We start from the raw sequence: 16,216 nt of genomic DNA, 5'->3' as shown, positions 1-16,216 counted from the left end.
CAGTGCTCGAAGCTCATGCCCACGTTTCCTCCTGCTGGCTGGCCCAGAGGCAGGTCTGGTGCAGCTGCCAGGCTGTGCGGTGGCCAGTGCATGGCTGCCAGGTGGAGACTTCAAATTAAGCGTCGTATCTCCAGAGGTACTAAATGGGTGGGGTTTTTGTTTGTTTGGTTTGGCTTGGGTTTTTTTTCTTGCTCTGTTACTACTTTTCATTTCACTTTAAAGAATTTGTCTCTGAGGCCTGAACTGCTCAGTCAAAATTTGTTCAAAACTGGCTTCAGGATCAGAAGTTCCTAGGACAAAAAGGAGATTAAGAAACAACATGACTGTGCACAGCTTATTTCCTTCAGATCTCTTGCTAAAACAGTCTTTGGCTGAAAGCTGCAATACAATGAAAGCAGATGAAATTAAAAAAATGTACTTTTATGGTCTGCACACCGTGCTTCTCTCTAAGCAACATTATTGCATGGTGGCCATAAACAGAGCTTTAACTTCCTATGCAAATATATATATTTGTCGTGGTTTAACCCCAGCCAGCAACCAAGCACCATGCAGCTGCTCTATCACTCCCCCTCCTCATCTGGACAGGGGGAAGAAAATGTAACAAAAGGCTCGTGGGTCGAGGTAAGGACAGGGAGGGATCACTCACCAATTACCGTCACGGGCAAAACAGACTTGACTTGGAGAAATTGGATTAATTTATTACCAATCAAATCAGACTAGGATAATGAGAAAGAAAACCAAATCTTAAAACACCTTCCGCCACCCCTCCCTTCTTCTTGGGCTCAACTTTACTCCTGAATTCTCTACCTCCTCCCCTGCAGCAGCACAGGGGAACAGGGAATGGGGGTTGCGGTCAGTTCATCACACGTTGTCTCTGCCGCTCCTTCCTCCTCAGGGGCAGGACTCCTCACACTCTTCCCCTGCTCCAGCGTGGGGTCCCTCCCACAGGAGACAGTCCTCCATGAACTTCCCCAGTGTGGGTCCCTTCCCATGGGCTGCAGTCCTTCAGGCACAGCCTGCTCCAGTGTGGGTCCCCCGCAGGGTCACAAGTCCTGCCAGCAAACCTGCTCCAGCCTGGGCTCCTCTCTCCATGGGGCCACAGGTCCTGCCAGGAGCCTGCTCCAGCGCGGGCTTCCCACGGGGTCGCAGCCTCCTTCGGGCATCCCCCTGCTCCGGCGTGGGGTCCTCCCCGGGCTGCAGGTGGAGATCTGCTCCCCCGTGGACCTCCCTGGGCTGCAGGGGGACAGCCTGCCTCACCGTGGTCTTCCCCAGGGGCTGCAGGGGAATCTCTGCTCCGGCACCTGGAGCACCTCCTGCCCTCCTTCTGCACTGACCTGGGGGTCTGCAGGGCTGTTTCTCTCAGATGTTCTCACTCCTTTCTCTGGCTGCAGTTTCTGTGCCTCACCAACTTTTTTTTACCTTCTTAAATACGTTCTCCCAGAGGCACTACCACCGTCGCTGATGGGCTCGGCCTTGGCCAGCGGCGGGTCCGTCTTGGAGCCGGCTGGCATTGGCTCTGTTGGACATGGGGGAAGCTTCTAGCAGCTTCTCACAGAAGCCACCCCTGTAGCCCCCCTGCTACCAAACCCTTGCCACGCAGACCCCGTACAGTATTTTTTTTTTAAATTGTATTGCTTCATGATGCAGCTTCACTGACTTTACAGAGGACTGGGGGAGTCAGGAAACAGTTACAGTTGACATAAAACTTCTGCAGTAACAAACAGCCGAGGAGCTCAAAGCACAAGTTGCGTAACTCCCCGCAGTAACTTGGTCAATCCCTGGCGCGCTGGGCCGAGCGGCCGGGCTGGTAACGCTGCGGGGTTGGGTTATGTAAGGATTCTCCAATTACACCCTCCTGATTATTCCAGTATTCTGGTTTTTCAGGCAGTTGATCGTTAGGTGACAGTTTACATCTGGCTTCTCCGTATCGGAGAACTTAAACGAGTTCTTGGTGCGAACAGTCCTCCACATTTTCAGAAGCTGTTACCTTGCAGGGGTTAATTCTCTTGAATCGGACTAAATGCTGTTTTGAGGGGAGAAAGGAGTTTTGGTGTGGACCATTGGTCATTACTCACAGTTTTTGTCAAAGTTAATTTTGGAAACTTTTCTGTAATCTGTATGTTAAATTTTTTTTTTCCCTCCAGTACTGCCTTGCCTCTTGCAACACCAGCCTACCGGTGCTGTCCGTGTTGAAGGAGGAAAATTGTAACAGAAAACTGTATTCCAGCTCATAAATTGCTGATGAGTGATGGCAATCATTCTTTAGGATTTAATTGTTTGTTTCATACTTCAATATTTAAAATACGTACACCAACTGTTGTGGAGGAATAAAAGTATAAAAGTAACAAAAAAGAGAAAGCAAAAAGAAACTGAACAGAGTCTGCCTGGGTTTTGTTTTATTTTTTTACAGTGATTTGATGTTACTGCTGTTTGGAGTTAAAGGTCTGAGTTTGAGTAAACGGGTAAAATACAAGTAATAGAAAACCCCTGATATATAAAAATATAAGCACATGACAGAGTTTCATTAAACAACTTCTTGCTAGGCTTTCAGCGCTTCCTGTGTGATTTACAAACCATCTACTGTAATCCAGTGCTGTGATCAGTCAGATGTGAAATCCAGTAGGTTTAGTATTTTGATTTAGAGAATGAAAATAGTCAGCAAAGCAGCATGCAAATACACAATCGAAATATTAATTTTTGTTTTTAAAACAGGTTTTTTAGGTCAATAAATATGTAAAGTTTCTTTGTAGTTATGTGTGACCTTTATTGTCAACTTCTAAACTCAGCTTTCCTTTTCTTTTTTGAGACATTGGAAGAGCACGAGGCAGAGACAGGTATGAAGTCTAAAGAGGCCAGAAAGTATATTTTCAACAGTTTGGATGATATAGTGCACGTGAGTATTAAAGCATTCTTCCTTTGCAGAAGGAATGTGTGGAATGAATGGTGACTTTAAAACATTTTACTGGTTTTGAAATAAACAGCCTTTAGAATATTACTTACTGTATATCAGTCATACCCATTCTTCTCTGTATATGTTACTCTCGGGAAAATGTCCAGCTATGTCAGCCCTTTGGAAAGATCTTCCTTTGTCATTGCTTGTGTTAAACAATGGTACTTGCCCTCGTGGTGGGGGAACCCTTTCATTTTAGGTATAATGTATACTTTCTCTTGATCTTATCTGCCATTCTGGCTAAAAAAAGAACACATGGATCCTCCTGTCTTAACTATATAATTTCCAGTATAAGTCTGCTATCTTAGAATTCATTTTTTTCCCTTTTTTAAAAAATACTTAACCGTTTCCTCACTTTTCTTTAGCTTTATAACTCTCTAGTCAATAACAATTAGAAATTTTTCATTCTCCTCCATATCCTGAAAAGAGAATGAAATCTTTTTGCAAGATTGGCATTAATACATGTTTGAAATCTGTTTTCTGAAGATTAACCTTTGTAGTTTAGGTTAGACCATATAAAGATCTTCATCCCAAATCTTACTACTTAAATTCCAAGTCCCAGACTTCAGGGGTTTTTAGCTGGGGAAGGGTGCAAGGGAACTAGTGTGTGTGCAGAAAAAAAGTCACCAATTCTGAGCCAACCATAGTGGGAAAAACTAGCAAATTCACTGTGCCCTACATGATAAAACAATTTAATATTAGTATTTTACAGCAGAAAGCAATAACAGAAAGAGTTAAACTAGTATGCATATCTTCTATCTGATTGTTTTGTTCAATGCCAGGTGAACATGGTGATGGATTTGGAAGGAAGTGACCTGTTGGCAGAGAAGGCAGATAGGAGGGAATTTGTCAGTCTGTTGAAGAAAATGTTGCTTATCGACGCTGATTTAAGAATCACTCCAGCTGAGACCCTGAACCATTCTTTTGTTACCATGAAGCACCTCCTTGATTTTCCTCATAGCAACCAGTATGTAACACACAAAAATTATTTTTTTAAATCTGCATTGTAGTGATTCACGTGTATAATAGTGTTGTTTCTTGTGCTACCAGAGAGAAAATCTTTTGTCATTTTTGTAACGTCTTGGAGAATTCTTTCAGGTGCTTGAAATGTTAGATACATCTACTTGGTCAAGGAAACTGTTTGAATAACTATGTTTTTTTCTGAAAAGTAACATTTAGAGCAATAGATTTCTAAGCTACCATTTTTATGTCTGGTTGTTAAAATTGCAACACTGCAGAAACTTGGGCTTGATTTTTGGAAGTATGAAGAGTCACTGAGATCTCAGGTAGGCATTTCCTCTTGAGTGGAATGTCTCAGATACCTCCTTGTATGCATTGGTTAATGCGGTGGAATATATTGAAAATTTTCTTGCAGTTCTGGAATTGTGTATTTCACTGGATTTCCTAAAGTGCAAGCATTTTAATGAAATAAAGAGCTTTCCATCCGTTTAGTTTACTATCCTTCCTGTTTGTATGCAGTTGTAGAAAATGGTGTTAGATGCAAGGAGCAGGAAATAGCAGTATTTTTCTTGATTTTAAAATATGCATTATAAAGGCTTGACTTGAACATAGTAATAGCAGCATTTCTGGTTTTCTACTTCTGTGTATGATGCCATTCTGTGAAATTGGGAAATGTGGGCTTGGAACTATTTTTTCTCCCTTGCTCTGGGGAATTGTTTATACATTTAACAACATGAAATTCTAATTAAAGCAACTTATTTTCTGGTTTTGATAGAGTGAAGTCCTGTTTTCATATCATGGATATTTGCAAATGCAGATCAAATTTGTATGACTTAAGTAATCGCAATAAAACATCACTTATGAGACCAGTTGCCTCAGGCAGTGCAGCTAATCTGACTGCGAGCTTTACCAAAATTGGTCCAGTAAGAAGTCAGGTAAAAACATCTTTTTGTTTGTTTGTTTGTTTGTTTTTTTGTTTTTTAATTATAAATTCAGTTAATGCAGTTTCTCTAATAAATTTCATAATTGAAAAAAGTACATCTGTTAATTGACAAAATCTTCTGTCTTTTACTCTCATTTTTTCCGAGTGTTTTCTTAACCACTTAAACATTTAGAATTCAGTGTGTTTCAAAATTAAGTTACAAACTGGGATTGCTGTTGCAAAGCAGTGCTGTATTAGAGTGCCCTCCAGTGGCCAAATGGGATCGCTGCCTGTGAAATGTATTTGAAAGTTTAATTTTTATAAGTTATTTTAGTTGGTGGGGGCAATTGTGTGAGAGATTTAGATTCACAGTTATAATGTTACCTCTATTGAATCTGTTTCCATAGGCATTAACTGCATCTGCCCATTCAGTTTTGCACCAAGGGATACCACTGCAGGCAGGAACTGCTCAGTTTGGTTGCAGTGATGTTTTCCAACAGGCATTAATTATATGTCCACCGACTATTCAAGGTATGTTTAACTGTAATTGTTACAGCTCCTAAAATATGAGCATTACTGTCTGTCTGTTAGCAGTATTTGAGTTTTCCATGCTATCCACTTAAGCTATATATTTAAAAGAACTTAATTATGTCATAAAAAAAATTAGCATGTGAGTCAGATCCAGATACATTGCACCTTTCTGAAAGAAATAGCAAATCAGCATCTGCAGAAAATGTTTTAAGCAGTCCAGAGCCCCCATCTTAATATACCACACACATACATACGTATATGTATACATATATGTAACTTGAATAAAATAGAGGGACACAATGTGAAAACTGAAGCAAGAAAGGAGGGTATTCTGAAATAAAATCTGAGAGGAAACAAGAAAGATGAAGGGAGTATCAGTGTTGTGGTGTATTCTTTGGTGGTGCAGTGTTTTGTTTCTTTTTTGGTGGTGTTGTGTGTTGGGGTTTTTTTGTTTGTTGGTTTGGTTGTAGTTTTGGGGTTGTGGTTTTTTGGGTTGGGTTTTTTTGTTGTTTTGGGGTTTTTTTGTTTGGTTGGTTGGGTTTTTGGGGTTTTTTTTGCTTTCCTGCCCCACCCCCGACTACCTCCCTAGGGTATTCTAGGGATAAAGATAAGGCAATATAACAGTTCTTGTGAGAAATCTGTCTGGATAATAAAGTTGCTTTTTTTTAATTGGACTTCCAAATGAATGTTTAAGAAAACATCTGGAAACTTGGGGCTTCTTTTAAGGGTGTAGCTGCCCTATGTGAACAGTGTCACATTTACTGTCCTACTGTTATGGTGAACCAGGACAGCTAGATAGAGCTGCTGCAGCTTTCTGATGGCTGAAAACCACGTAACTAAATCTTTGAGAATTTTTATTGCATCGTGCTGTGAGGAGGAAAGGGCAGCTTGGCTGAACTCTCTTGTATTACAAAGGATAAGATTGATTTAAGCCTACAATTTTGTATTTATTGAAAGAAATAATTGGCTGCGGGTTCACTTCTCAGAAACATTTGGAAGACTGTAAGGTAGAAATGCTAGCAGAGAAGTATTTCTGCAGTGTAGAAACCGACCAAATAAGCATAAGCATCTCCTAGAAGGACACATGGTAATGCAGTTGACTTCTGTTTCCCTAAACAAATGCATTTGCATCATGCAAACATAGGTCTTATTTTTTTGGAGGAGTCTTTAAATCCTCATTTAGATCTCAGAACATATCGAGCAAAACTTGTTTTTTCTCTTTATAATGGGCTGATCAAAGCAGAGCTGATGAAAAACAGCCTTTCTTATCCTAGTAATAGTCATTTATGGAGAAGGAGAGGTAGTTTATATTGTTTGCTTATTAAGTTAGCTTGATTATAGTCTTCATTTCCAAAGATGCAATTTATCTGTCTTGGTGATGTTCAGCTTCATGTTGAGATCAGATCTTGAAATGATGGAGTTTATAGGAAGTAGGATTTTTAAGGATGACTTTCAAACTCCTCCTTAGTTCTCCCTCTGCATTTTGATGTTCTAGAAATCACACTAGATTCACTCTGGAAAAAAAAAAAAAACAAACACTTTTAACCTAAACTTAGAGCTCAGGAAGTCTTTATCTCTTTAGATAAAGACAGATACAGCAGACTTTATCAGTAATGTTATTTGTGGCTGCTGCATCTATCTTGGGCTCCAGAAACTCAGGAGAGCTCCGAGTATTCATCGTGCAGAGTGTCACAGGCTGTATGAGCTAAATGCATAACTTCATACAGATTTCCTTCTGTGCACTTAGTATGGCTAAGTAATTTCTTACTGAAATTGTATATATGCTTTATACAATGAGATATTCCATAATTTAAAAACCCTCCTGGTTTCATTATACCCAGATGAATAAAGTGATTATAGAAAAGGAAACAGTACAGGCAAATACTTTATCTGTGACCTGTATACTGTATTCTTAGTATGATGATAAATTTCCAAGTTTAAATTCTGCTACCGCTTGAATAAAGGAAATATATTGTTTTAATCACATAGGTGACAAGTTGAGTTGCTGGCACGGAGGGAAGGGGATATTAATGGTATCTGGCACTGCTTCAAGGTTTCCCTGCTTGGCTGCTCTGTCAAATATCTGAAGTGCTAAAGCTCACTACTTCTGTCAGAGTTAAGTTAAGTTAAGCTAAGCTGTCCTGGATGACTGTGTGGAAAAAATTAGTCAACAGCATTTCAAAATTAAAAGCTTTGGACTGCAGCATTATAACTTAGTATTGTGTTGTGACATGAGAGAATTACATCAGATGAAGATTTTCTTTCATACTTTATTGTAAAGATTTAAAAAAACCCAACAAACGACTTTTAATCTTTAGTTTAGTAGCTCTTTAGTAGATACCTCCAAACGCCCATTGCTTAGTCTTTGACTAAAGCACAAAACACAAAGTGCTGTTAGAAGGTGAAATTAGTATATTTTCCTAGCCAGGATTTTCTTCTAGCATAGCTGTTCTGTTGCAATATCTGTTGAAAAAAAACTTCTCTTTCATTTTAGTTTAACATTATTATGTCAAAAACTATTATTATTAGTAAACATTGCAGCATTGCTGTACGTCTGTTAGTTTCTTGTGACAATAAAGAAATCTATACAGAGCATGAGATGCATCTTTTTCCTACTATGGTCTTGTGGTAATATTTCAACAGTGCTACAGTTTGCTTTATGTTGATGAAGGGAGAAATAGGATTATAGATTCTACTGCAAATTTTTGATGGCATACACAGAAAATTTTACATTGTTTCCCACAAAACTGATGGTAACAGATAGGGGCATTACACATGTGGCTATAAAAGCTTAGAGGAATGGGTTTCAGCTGGCTGGAAATACAGAGCATGAGATGTGCAGGAGTCAGTTGAGAGAAGCTTTGAAATTCAGTTCTGCTTGCTTTTGTCTGCTTCCTTTCAAATACTTGTGATGTAATTTGTGATAAAGAGTAAATGCTTAGCTTTGCAGAACTTTCTGCCAAAGTCATTCCACTTTCTAGTAGTCTGTTTCCAAACAGTAGCTGTTGGCAGTTCTTTCTGGAAATGACAACATCAAATATTTGTGCAGATAAGTAACAGCACAAAAATGTTTTAGGTGCTGATTTGGCTTGAAAGTCTAAATTATGGAATTGGATCATAAACACATGAAGAAAAAATAGTAAAATGTTATCAGAAAATATATGCAAGGCTGGTGTTTTGCTTAAAGCTTGGGTATGTGTTTTTCTCCCTGACAGGAATTCCTACAAACCATAGTAAACCCACCAGTTTCTCCCTGAGGGTGGATAATGCTGTTCCGTTGGTGACCCAAGCCCACACAATTCAGCCGCTACAGATTCGAGCAGGAATCCTTTCTCAGGTTAGCTTACTTTAAAGTAAAAGTCTTCTTTGTTTTATTATTAGTTACTAAGTATTTTTGCCCTGTAGAGTCCTGTTGCAGTCCCTCTTTGTTTTGTGCTGAACTACAAGTGGCTAATGTAAATTCAGTCACTGCCTGTGTCATGAAATCTTCTCTGCTTCCCCACAGACATGGTCAAATCAGACCCAGCAAATCCTGGTTCCTGCATGGCAGCAAGTAGCACCAGTGGCAGCTCCTGCTACATCTCTGGCCTCTGATCCTGTGGCTGGCCCACAGAGGCTTGGAGACTGGGGGTAAGTCCACATATTTTTGTGCAGTACCCTCATGGCTTTGATTTAACAAGATCTATGGATGCTGATGCAAATGACTTGCAATTTAAAACTTCCTTTACTTTTCCTCAGGAAGATGATTACCCAGGGCACTCATTACAATTCAATGATACCACAGCCTCTTTTAACACATCAGATAACCTTGTCTGCCCCTCAGCCAATTAGTGTGGGCATCGCGCATGTTGTCTGGCCTCAGCCTGCAGCTACCAAGAGGAACAAACTGTGTCAGAACAGGTTGGTAGACTCTTTCCAATGTTCGAAGATAGCATATCTGTAGTTCAGCAGGCAGGGGAATAGCCTGTAAAAGTGGCAAGTTTGTTAGTGACAATTGTACTTAAACAGTCTTTCTTCTAGGAAAATTTGTCCTTTCTGCCCTAAGTCTTCATTGTTATTTTGGTAATACAGACTAAATGGAAAAATACTTGCGACAGTAAAAGGTTTTAGTTCCTGCCGATTAGTATGGGCCTATCATGATAGCAAAGTTGTCTTTATAGCCTTTCGGAAGGTATAAGAATATATTGAGGTAGCTCTAATGAGATATTCCTAAGCTTATGTGTGTGAGGATATATCAGGTTTAGACAACTAAAAATAAAGATACTATATAACAGGGTTGCAGGATGCCTTACAATCGTCTTAAGAATAGTCTTTCTTTCACTGGTAGCCAAAAATACTTTAGCTGCTTGCTGAAGAAAATATGCCCCGCTGCCATACAAAGTATTTGCAAAGGTGTGCGACACTCAGTAAAAGGGAAAGCATGGGTTACAAAGGGCAATGTCAGCAGTCTTTTATTAAGCAAGAATTTCATCCTGAGGCTCCCAGCTTTTGTTTTCAGGGAGAATCTTTGCAGGAATTCTGGCCAGGTTTTGTTTGCTTGTTTTTCGCCCAAATGGGATTTTCATTTCTTTTTTCCTTTATAAGAAAATGGGATTTTCAGTGTATTGTATTCAGTGGTGTTGCAAATCTCAGTCTTAAATATTACTTAGTTTGGATTTTTTTTTATGAATGTCTGAAGTCATCTATGCCCAGTATTTATGACTGTTTACTGGTTTATGTTTTTCTTAGTTTAGAAAATTGGTGTTTTAGCCTACACTGCTTGCTTTGTTGTTGTTGAAAATAGTACAGTGTTCAGGTCTGTGGGCAGAGATTCACTAAATGTCAAATGGTGTGTTTTCTTCACAGGAGCAATGTGTTACAAAATACCAATATCCAAAATTCAGCCTTTATATCTCCAAAGATACTTAACCTGAAGGCTGTAAAGAGAATAAGTTGTATAGAAGCACAGGACAATCATAACTCAGAAGGACAGGAAAGTAACTGTTGTGAAGCATCGGTCAGGCTGGACCCTGATTCATCTCTTTCAACCAAACAGCGCCAGGCTATCTTCATTGCCGGTTCCCCCAGCCCAGCAGTCAGCGTCATCACCATCAGCAGTGACACAGATGAAGATGACCTGGGACGAACGCACTCACTGAGAGAGTAAGAATCGATGTTTACTTTGATTAAGGTGTTACTTAAATATAGCTGTCTTAGCATAGCGACTGTATTTAATGAATCTGGGTTAAAAAAAGACAAACAGTGCACTTCTAATCCAATTTCACTGAGAAGTTAACTCTGTAGCAGTATATTATTTGAAAGTGAAAAATACTTTCAAAAGTGTACCTCATTAATCTGTGTATGTTAGACATTTTCAAACCAGAATACTTTCAGGTCCAGCATACTTTTTTTTCTTAATACTGTCAAACCCTATTTATCTGTTGAGGATTAGTCTTCTGGCTTTGTATAATCATTCTAGCAGTAGCATCCAGTAGATAATATTACATACATATGGGTAAAAAATAATTCTCTAACAGTATGAAAAGGTGTGCTTTTGGGTATAAAAGCAGATGCTGAGTATGGTCCCCCAAAGGAGTTTTCTTTCACAAAGCTAATGAAGAAGCATGTATCATTTTAAATGAGAGCTTAAAAGTTTAATGTTTGTTCGACTTCATTTTTACTTGTAATGATTCTGAACTGGAGGAACTTGTATTTTAAATCTAAACTTTGTCAAATGTTTCAAAGCTCTGAACTGTCATAGTAAAATCTTTTATCTACTCGTTTTAGTATTGATTCAGTAAAAAATTTATTCATTTAGTAGGTTTCAAAAAATGCATGTTTAGTCTAGAATTTCCAAAGGAACACTGAAAAGGTTTAAAATCTGTTATGGATGTAAAAGAAACTAGGAATTGGATATTAATTTACATTTAAGGGACCTTTTATAATATTTGACCCCTTCTTATTCCATAATTACACCTAAGTCAGTGGCATATGGAAAGAATGAATGAGAGATGGTATGTTTGCTCACTTTCGTTTTGTGTGGTAGGTGTAAAGGTAGCCTTGACTGTGAAGCCTGCCAGAACACCCTGAACATCGACCGCGTGTGTTCTCTCAGCAGTCCTGATAGCACTCTGAGTACTAGCTCCTCGGGACAGTCTAGTCCATCTCCTTGCAAGAGATCCAACAGGTAAGAAGTTGTGCTCTTTTCAAAAAGAAAGATCCAATGATACAGCAGACTCAGTTGATACTAAAAAATGCAAAAGATTTATGTTGCCATCTGGTGAGGCTAAATGATGTACTTAAAAATTAATTTATTGGCTTACAGTTGCACAGCATAGACTATTCTTTTATCGTTCCTAACAGATCTGTCTTGCTACATTGGAAGTTTTCAGAATACTGAATGAATGATATTTACACAGACAATATAAACATGTTGCATGCAACTTCCCGTAGAACAAAAACCTCCTAAGGTTGCAAAATTAAGTAAGCCAAAGTACAGTGCAACGAATTTGAAGTTACCGGAATATCTTTAATTTTTGCACCCTCTTGTTTGCACATTGTGTATCTTGTATTGTAATCTTTAGTGATATTGATGCCCTTTTTATTCTACCAAATATAAGCTTCCCTTATGTGAACACTGTTCATATGAGCAGCTTTTAAACAGTTTTATCTTCACTGCTTGATGTCTACTTAAGCCTTCATTTTTGCACATTATTCAAAATTCACCCTTAGAAGAGCACTCAGTGTAACTCTGAAAACGAAAGGCATTTTTGCTACAGTACCTGAGAGCTTGACACTAAAGCATGTATCTGTGTGACACTCGTAAGACATGCACCTGTGACACAGTCAGAAGCTCCCACTGGCTTGGGTTGTCCTGGTTGGGGCTTTTCCTCTTATTTTGGTCCCTGCCCTTCCAGTGCTAATATGTTGAAAGTTTACTTGCATCTGTGAGTACTTGGCACTTCTACAAATCAAATTCCTAGATGTGAGTTTGGGGATGAAGAAACATTTGGAAATACAGAGTTGCTGGTATTGGTGAAAAGTTTGGTTTAATATGATTTACCCAGTATCTCACAGAAATTCTGTGACCTAGGGATACAATTCATTTTTTTTAAGCAACGCGTGGCTGCCATAAGCACGACCAATTCTTTTCTTTTTAGTCTACATTTCACTTCCTACTTTCTGTAGAATAGCTTTCTCTCGAAAAGAGTGATTCGGACTTGGAGCAGTTTCGTTTTGCAAAATGAGTAAGATTAGAGTCTTAATAAAAAAAAGTTTGTTTAAAGTAATTAAAGATTCTATCACAGCATGTATTGACAAGGAAATGGAACCGCTAGTCTGTACAGGCAGTTTTATATGTTTTAAATTTTGGACAGCCTGACTTGATGCTTTTAATGGATAATTTATATATATAAATGATTCTGTTTATATAAATACAATCCTCTCCCTTCAAAAAAAAAAAAAAAAAAAGGCGGGGGTGGTGGGGAAGACCTGTGCGTGAACAACTTTGACATCCATTTGGTATTCTGTAAGGCCTGAACTCATCAGATTCAGTGAACAAATCTCTGCAGTATTGGACACTGAATACACTGAAAGGTGTAGTGGGTTGCTCTTCTTTGTACTGTCCAGGGCTGGGAAGGCATATTCGAAGGAGGTGATGTGTATAGTCTGGTGAGTGCTAGGACTAGGGAGAGATTTTAAGTTTACTCAAGATGCAGCTTTGTGTTACGCTTAATCCAGTCACACAGGTTTTTGGGTGGATTAGCTTTCTGTTAAGTTACTAAATTGATCCAACTCATTCTGTGGATGCAACTGCTAGATCCAACAACAAAACTATAGTAATGGAGCATATGGATAGATTTTTCATTTTTTTAGGGTGACTTGATGTAGAAGAGAATCCCAGACAAATTTCTGCCATTTCTGGGACTTTGCAGATATTAAAATAAGATGTTGCCAGAGTTACATAGGTGGACTTAAACCAGGTATATTTCCCTGGTCTTGTTTTTAAGCATTTGTCATTTCTGACTGTAAAACAAGAGAATAACAAGAAGCATTTGGAGAACGTCCATTCACATGGTTAAATTTTAGTAAAGATTTAGGTAACGAGACTTGTCTTATACTGGGAGGTGTCAGGTAGTCTTACTGGTCGATAGTTAACATTGTCAGTCCTGCTTATGATATTCTTTAATATCAAAACATTCAAAACTTCAGACAAGTTTTTTTCATAAAGACCTGCTTGATTTAATGTTTTCTTTGAATTGCAAGGAACTGACCTGTAATTCAGTTCCCCTCTGTAACTCAACTTTAGGTCAATAGCAGAGGAGTGCATCAGATTCTGGTTTCATTAGCATTCAACTATGTCAGCCATATAATTAGTAACTTGAATCAAAAGTTAATAATATAGAAATACAATTAATTGCTCAGTAGTTGTCACAGTATCAATATTTGTTACTTAAAAAACTATTCAGAATTACCTAGCTCTGTTGTCTTAAGACTTCAGGTTTTTGTGCTGGCCCTCATAATGTCAAAGTACTTTTCACAAAAAAATTAAATTTTATAAATGGTTTTATTTGTATTGTCTTCATTTAATCACCATGCTATAAGGACCTGTTACATTAGCTATAAAATCACCAAAGGACTTGACCGTATCTTTAGGGATTAGTGAATTCTTGCATGTTTTAAGTTAAGCATGTATTCCACCAATTTTTGATATAAACTGGGGTTTTCATGTTTGTCTAGTTTATAGAAATTCTTAATTCTCATGCCTATCCTTTCTATCCGGGAACTTTGTTAGCATCTACACTTACTTATTCATCACCCCATACCATTCATTTTAGCTCCATTAAGTGAAGGATGTCTCTTGCTATCTATATAATCCATACCTGGCACAGTCCCAGCTGAGGACTAGTTAAATTTCTTTTTTGTTGTTGTTAGTGGTGGGTCTGTGATGTACCTTTTGCTTGTGTAATAAATAATACATAAATGAGATTAATATCTTTTCTGGCAATATACCTCATCATAAACTAGTTTCCTTTCCCAGTTTGTTTACTACTTGCTGCCTAAAAGGTGTTTGGTTCTGGTTCCCCTGATTGGACTGTGGTCTCGCTTCTGGCAGCTGGCATTTACCATCTTCTTAGCCCTTTCTTCTTCTGATACAAGCATGGAGCTTCCATGAATGTTAGGAAAGGCTATTATTATGAGTTGGTTTCTCCACCTCTTTCCCCTTCCAGCTGCTTTGGTAAAAGCAGTGGTTGAATGAAGGAGTTTGCGCCACTTGACCAGCATGGATTTCACAGACCACCAGTGCCAAAATAGTCGCCGTGTAAATAGCGGGTAGTGTTTGTCTCCTTAATCTAAATCTGTTTAAAAGAATCAATCAGTTACACTCAGGCAGTGCTCTCCGGAGGAGCTTCAGAGAGACCTAATTTTTCAGTAGATAAGGTCTAGCGTAGCTGCCGGTGGTTGATATGGAGAGGAGAGGGAGCTGCCTGCCACTGTGCAGGTTGCCTCCTTGGTGCTCTCTATCCCACGCTGACTCTCACAGGCCCCGGATGGCTTTTTGCAGGCTCTGGGATGTGGCTGATTTCTAGAAGGAAATTAGATCGGTATGTTCTCTCTTGCTAGGGTAGTAACCATCAGGAGACCTTTATGTTTTGAGTCAGGAAGAAACAAAGTAATCTTCTTCGACCCTTTATTTGGTGTAAAAATCTGAATTTCAGGTGGATTGTAAGTACAAGATTATTTTAAAAATAAATAAAAAAGTGAGTGCAAGTTGGGTTACACATCTAAGTCTTTAAGTAGAAGTTACCTCCTTTGTCCGAACCTTGCAATTTATGGGTAGAATGAGTTTGAATATTGAACTGCCATCTGAATGTCTGTGCTTGTATAATTAAAATATAACATTTTTATACACCTTTGAGTGGTTTCCCTTCCATAAATTTTATATGGCATTTTAATAAAATGCATCTGTATTACAAAAATGTATTTGTTTCAATGCAATACTTTTATTTTTTGATAGTATGTCAGATGACGAACAGGAAAGTGGATGTGATACGGTGGATGGTTCTCCAACTTCAGACTCTTCAGGACATGACAGCCCATTTGTGGAAGATGGCTTTGTGGCTAATACCAATAAAAATAAGGAAGCAAGAGCATCAGTTAATCCTGAAACCAAATCAGCTGTTTGCACAGTAGTGGTACCACCAATGAGACTTGAAAACAGGTTACATCTTGATGAACAGATGGTGAACACAGGTAAGTTAGGTGTTTTTTTTCTTTCTATATCAGTAGATAAGAACAGAAATTTGAATATCTATTCAACAGCCATACATACGAAGATTTTGACCTACTCATATATCTGCTAATCTGTAATATAACACTTCTAAATTGTGTTGGTTTTTAAGACTTTAATTAGTGTATTATTTTATTATTTCTCCCTGTATGCTGAAGCAAATGAAACTTTTGTCTAACTTTTGTTAGAAGAGACTAGTGACAACAAAACCATAACATTGTTCATTTGTATCTTGGAAGATGCTACGTGCCAGCCACTGAAAAAGGGGCGGTCTGTCCTGGGAAGAATAAACCAGTCTTCTATTGTAGGAAACCGTCAGCAAAAACTGACATCAGCATTCCATCAGCAACATACAAACTTCAGTCAGGTATGTGTGCTTACACAGATCTAAGAAGTATTTTTTCTGTTTTGAGGTTCCAAATGTGCTGAATGCTCACAATTTCAATTGCTGTAAATGGCAACTGCAGGTTTTCAACAGCTTGATTGCAGAAGTGTTCAAATCTTGAAAAATGGATTTCGACTTACTGGGCAAGTCATAAGTATCTTTCACTTTTGGTCATTTTCTTAAAGCAGATGACTTTAT

The 16,216-nt window shown here is 38.5% G+C and overlaps 1 protein-coding gene across 5 annotated transcripts in view; it reads left to right on the top strand.

Moving 5' to 3' along the window:
- The window catches only part of HIPK3 (homeodomain interacting protein kinase 3), a 114,240-nt gene that overhangs the window by 92,531 nt on the left and 5,493 nt on the right, over positions 1 to 16,216 (top strand). For all 5 annotated transcript variants that reach the window (XM_075048178.1, XM_075048180.1, XM_075048181.1 and 2 more), the window contains 11 exons: positions 2,807 to 2,893; positions 3,733 to 3,917; positions 4,686 to 4,845; positions 5,240 to 5,363; positions 8,579 to 8,700; positions 8,869 to 8,993; positions 9,102 to 9,263; positions 10,209 to 10,505; positions 11,389 to 11,529; positions 15,361 to 15,596; positions 15,873 to 16,000. In XM_075048178.1, coding sequence (XP_074904279.1) covers positions 2,807 to 2,893; positions 3,733 to 3,917; positions 4,686 to 4,845; positions 5,240 to 5,363; positions 8,579 to 8,700; positions 8,869 to 8,993; positions 9,102 to 9,263; positions 10,209 to 10,505; positions 11,389 to 11,529; positions 15,361 to 15,596; positions 15,873 to 16,000 — 1,767 coding nt within the window. The remainder of the gene's footprint in view (positions 1 to 2,806; positions 2,894 to 3,732; positions 3,918 to 4,685; positions 4,846 to 5,239; positions 5,364 to 8,578; positions 8,701 to 8,868; positions 8,994 to 9,101; positions 9,264 to 10,208; positions 10,506 to 11,388; positions 11,530 to 15,360; positions 15,597 to 15,872; positions 16,001 to 16,216) is intronic.

This window comes from Buteo buteo, chromosome 16 (assembly GCF_964188355.1).
Source record: "Buteo buteo chromosome 16, bButBut1.hap1.1, whole genome shotgun sequence".
In the NCBI taxonomy this organism is placed as follows: domain Eukaryota; kingdom Metazoa; phylum Chordata; class Aves; order Accipitriformes; family Accipitridae; genus Buteo; species Buteo buteo.
This window is presented reverse-complemented; position numbering and strand designations above follow the sequence as displayed.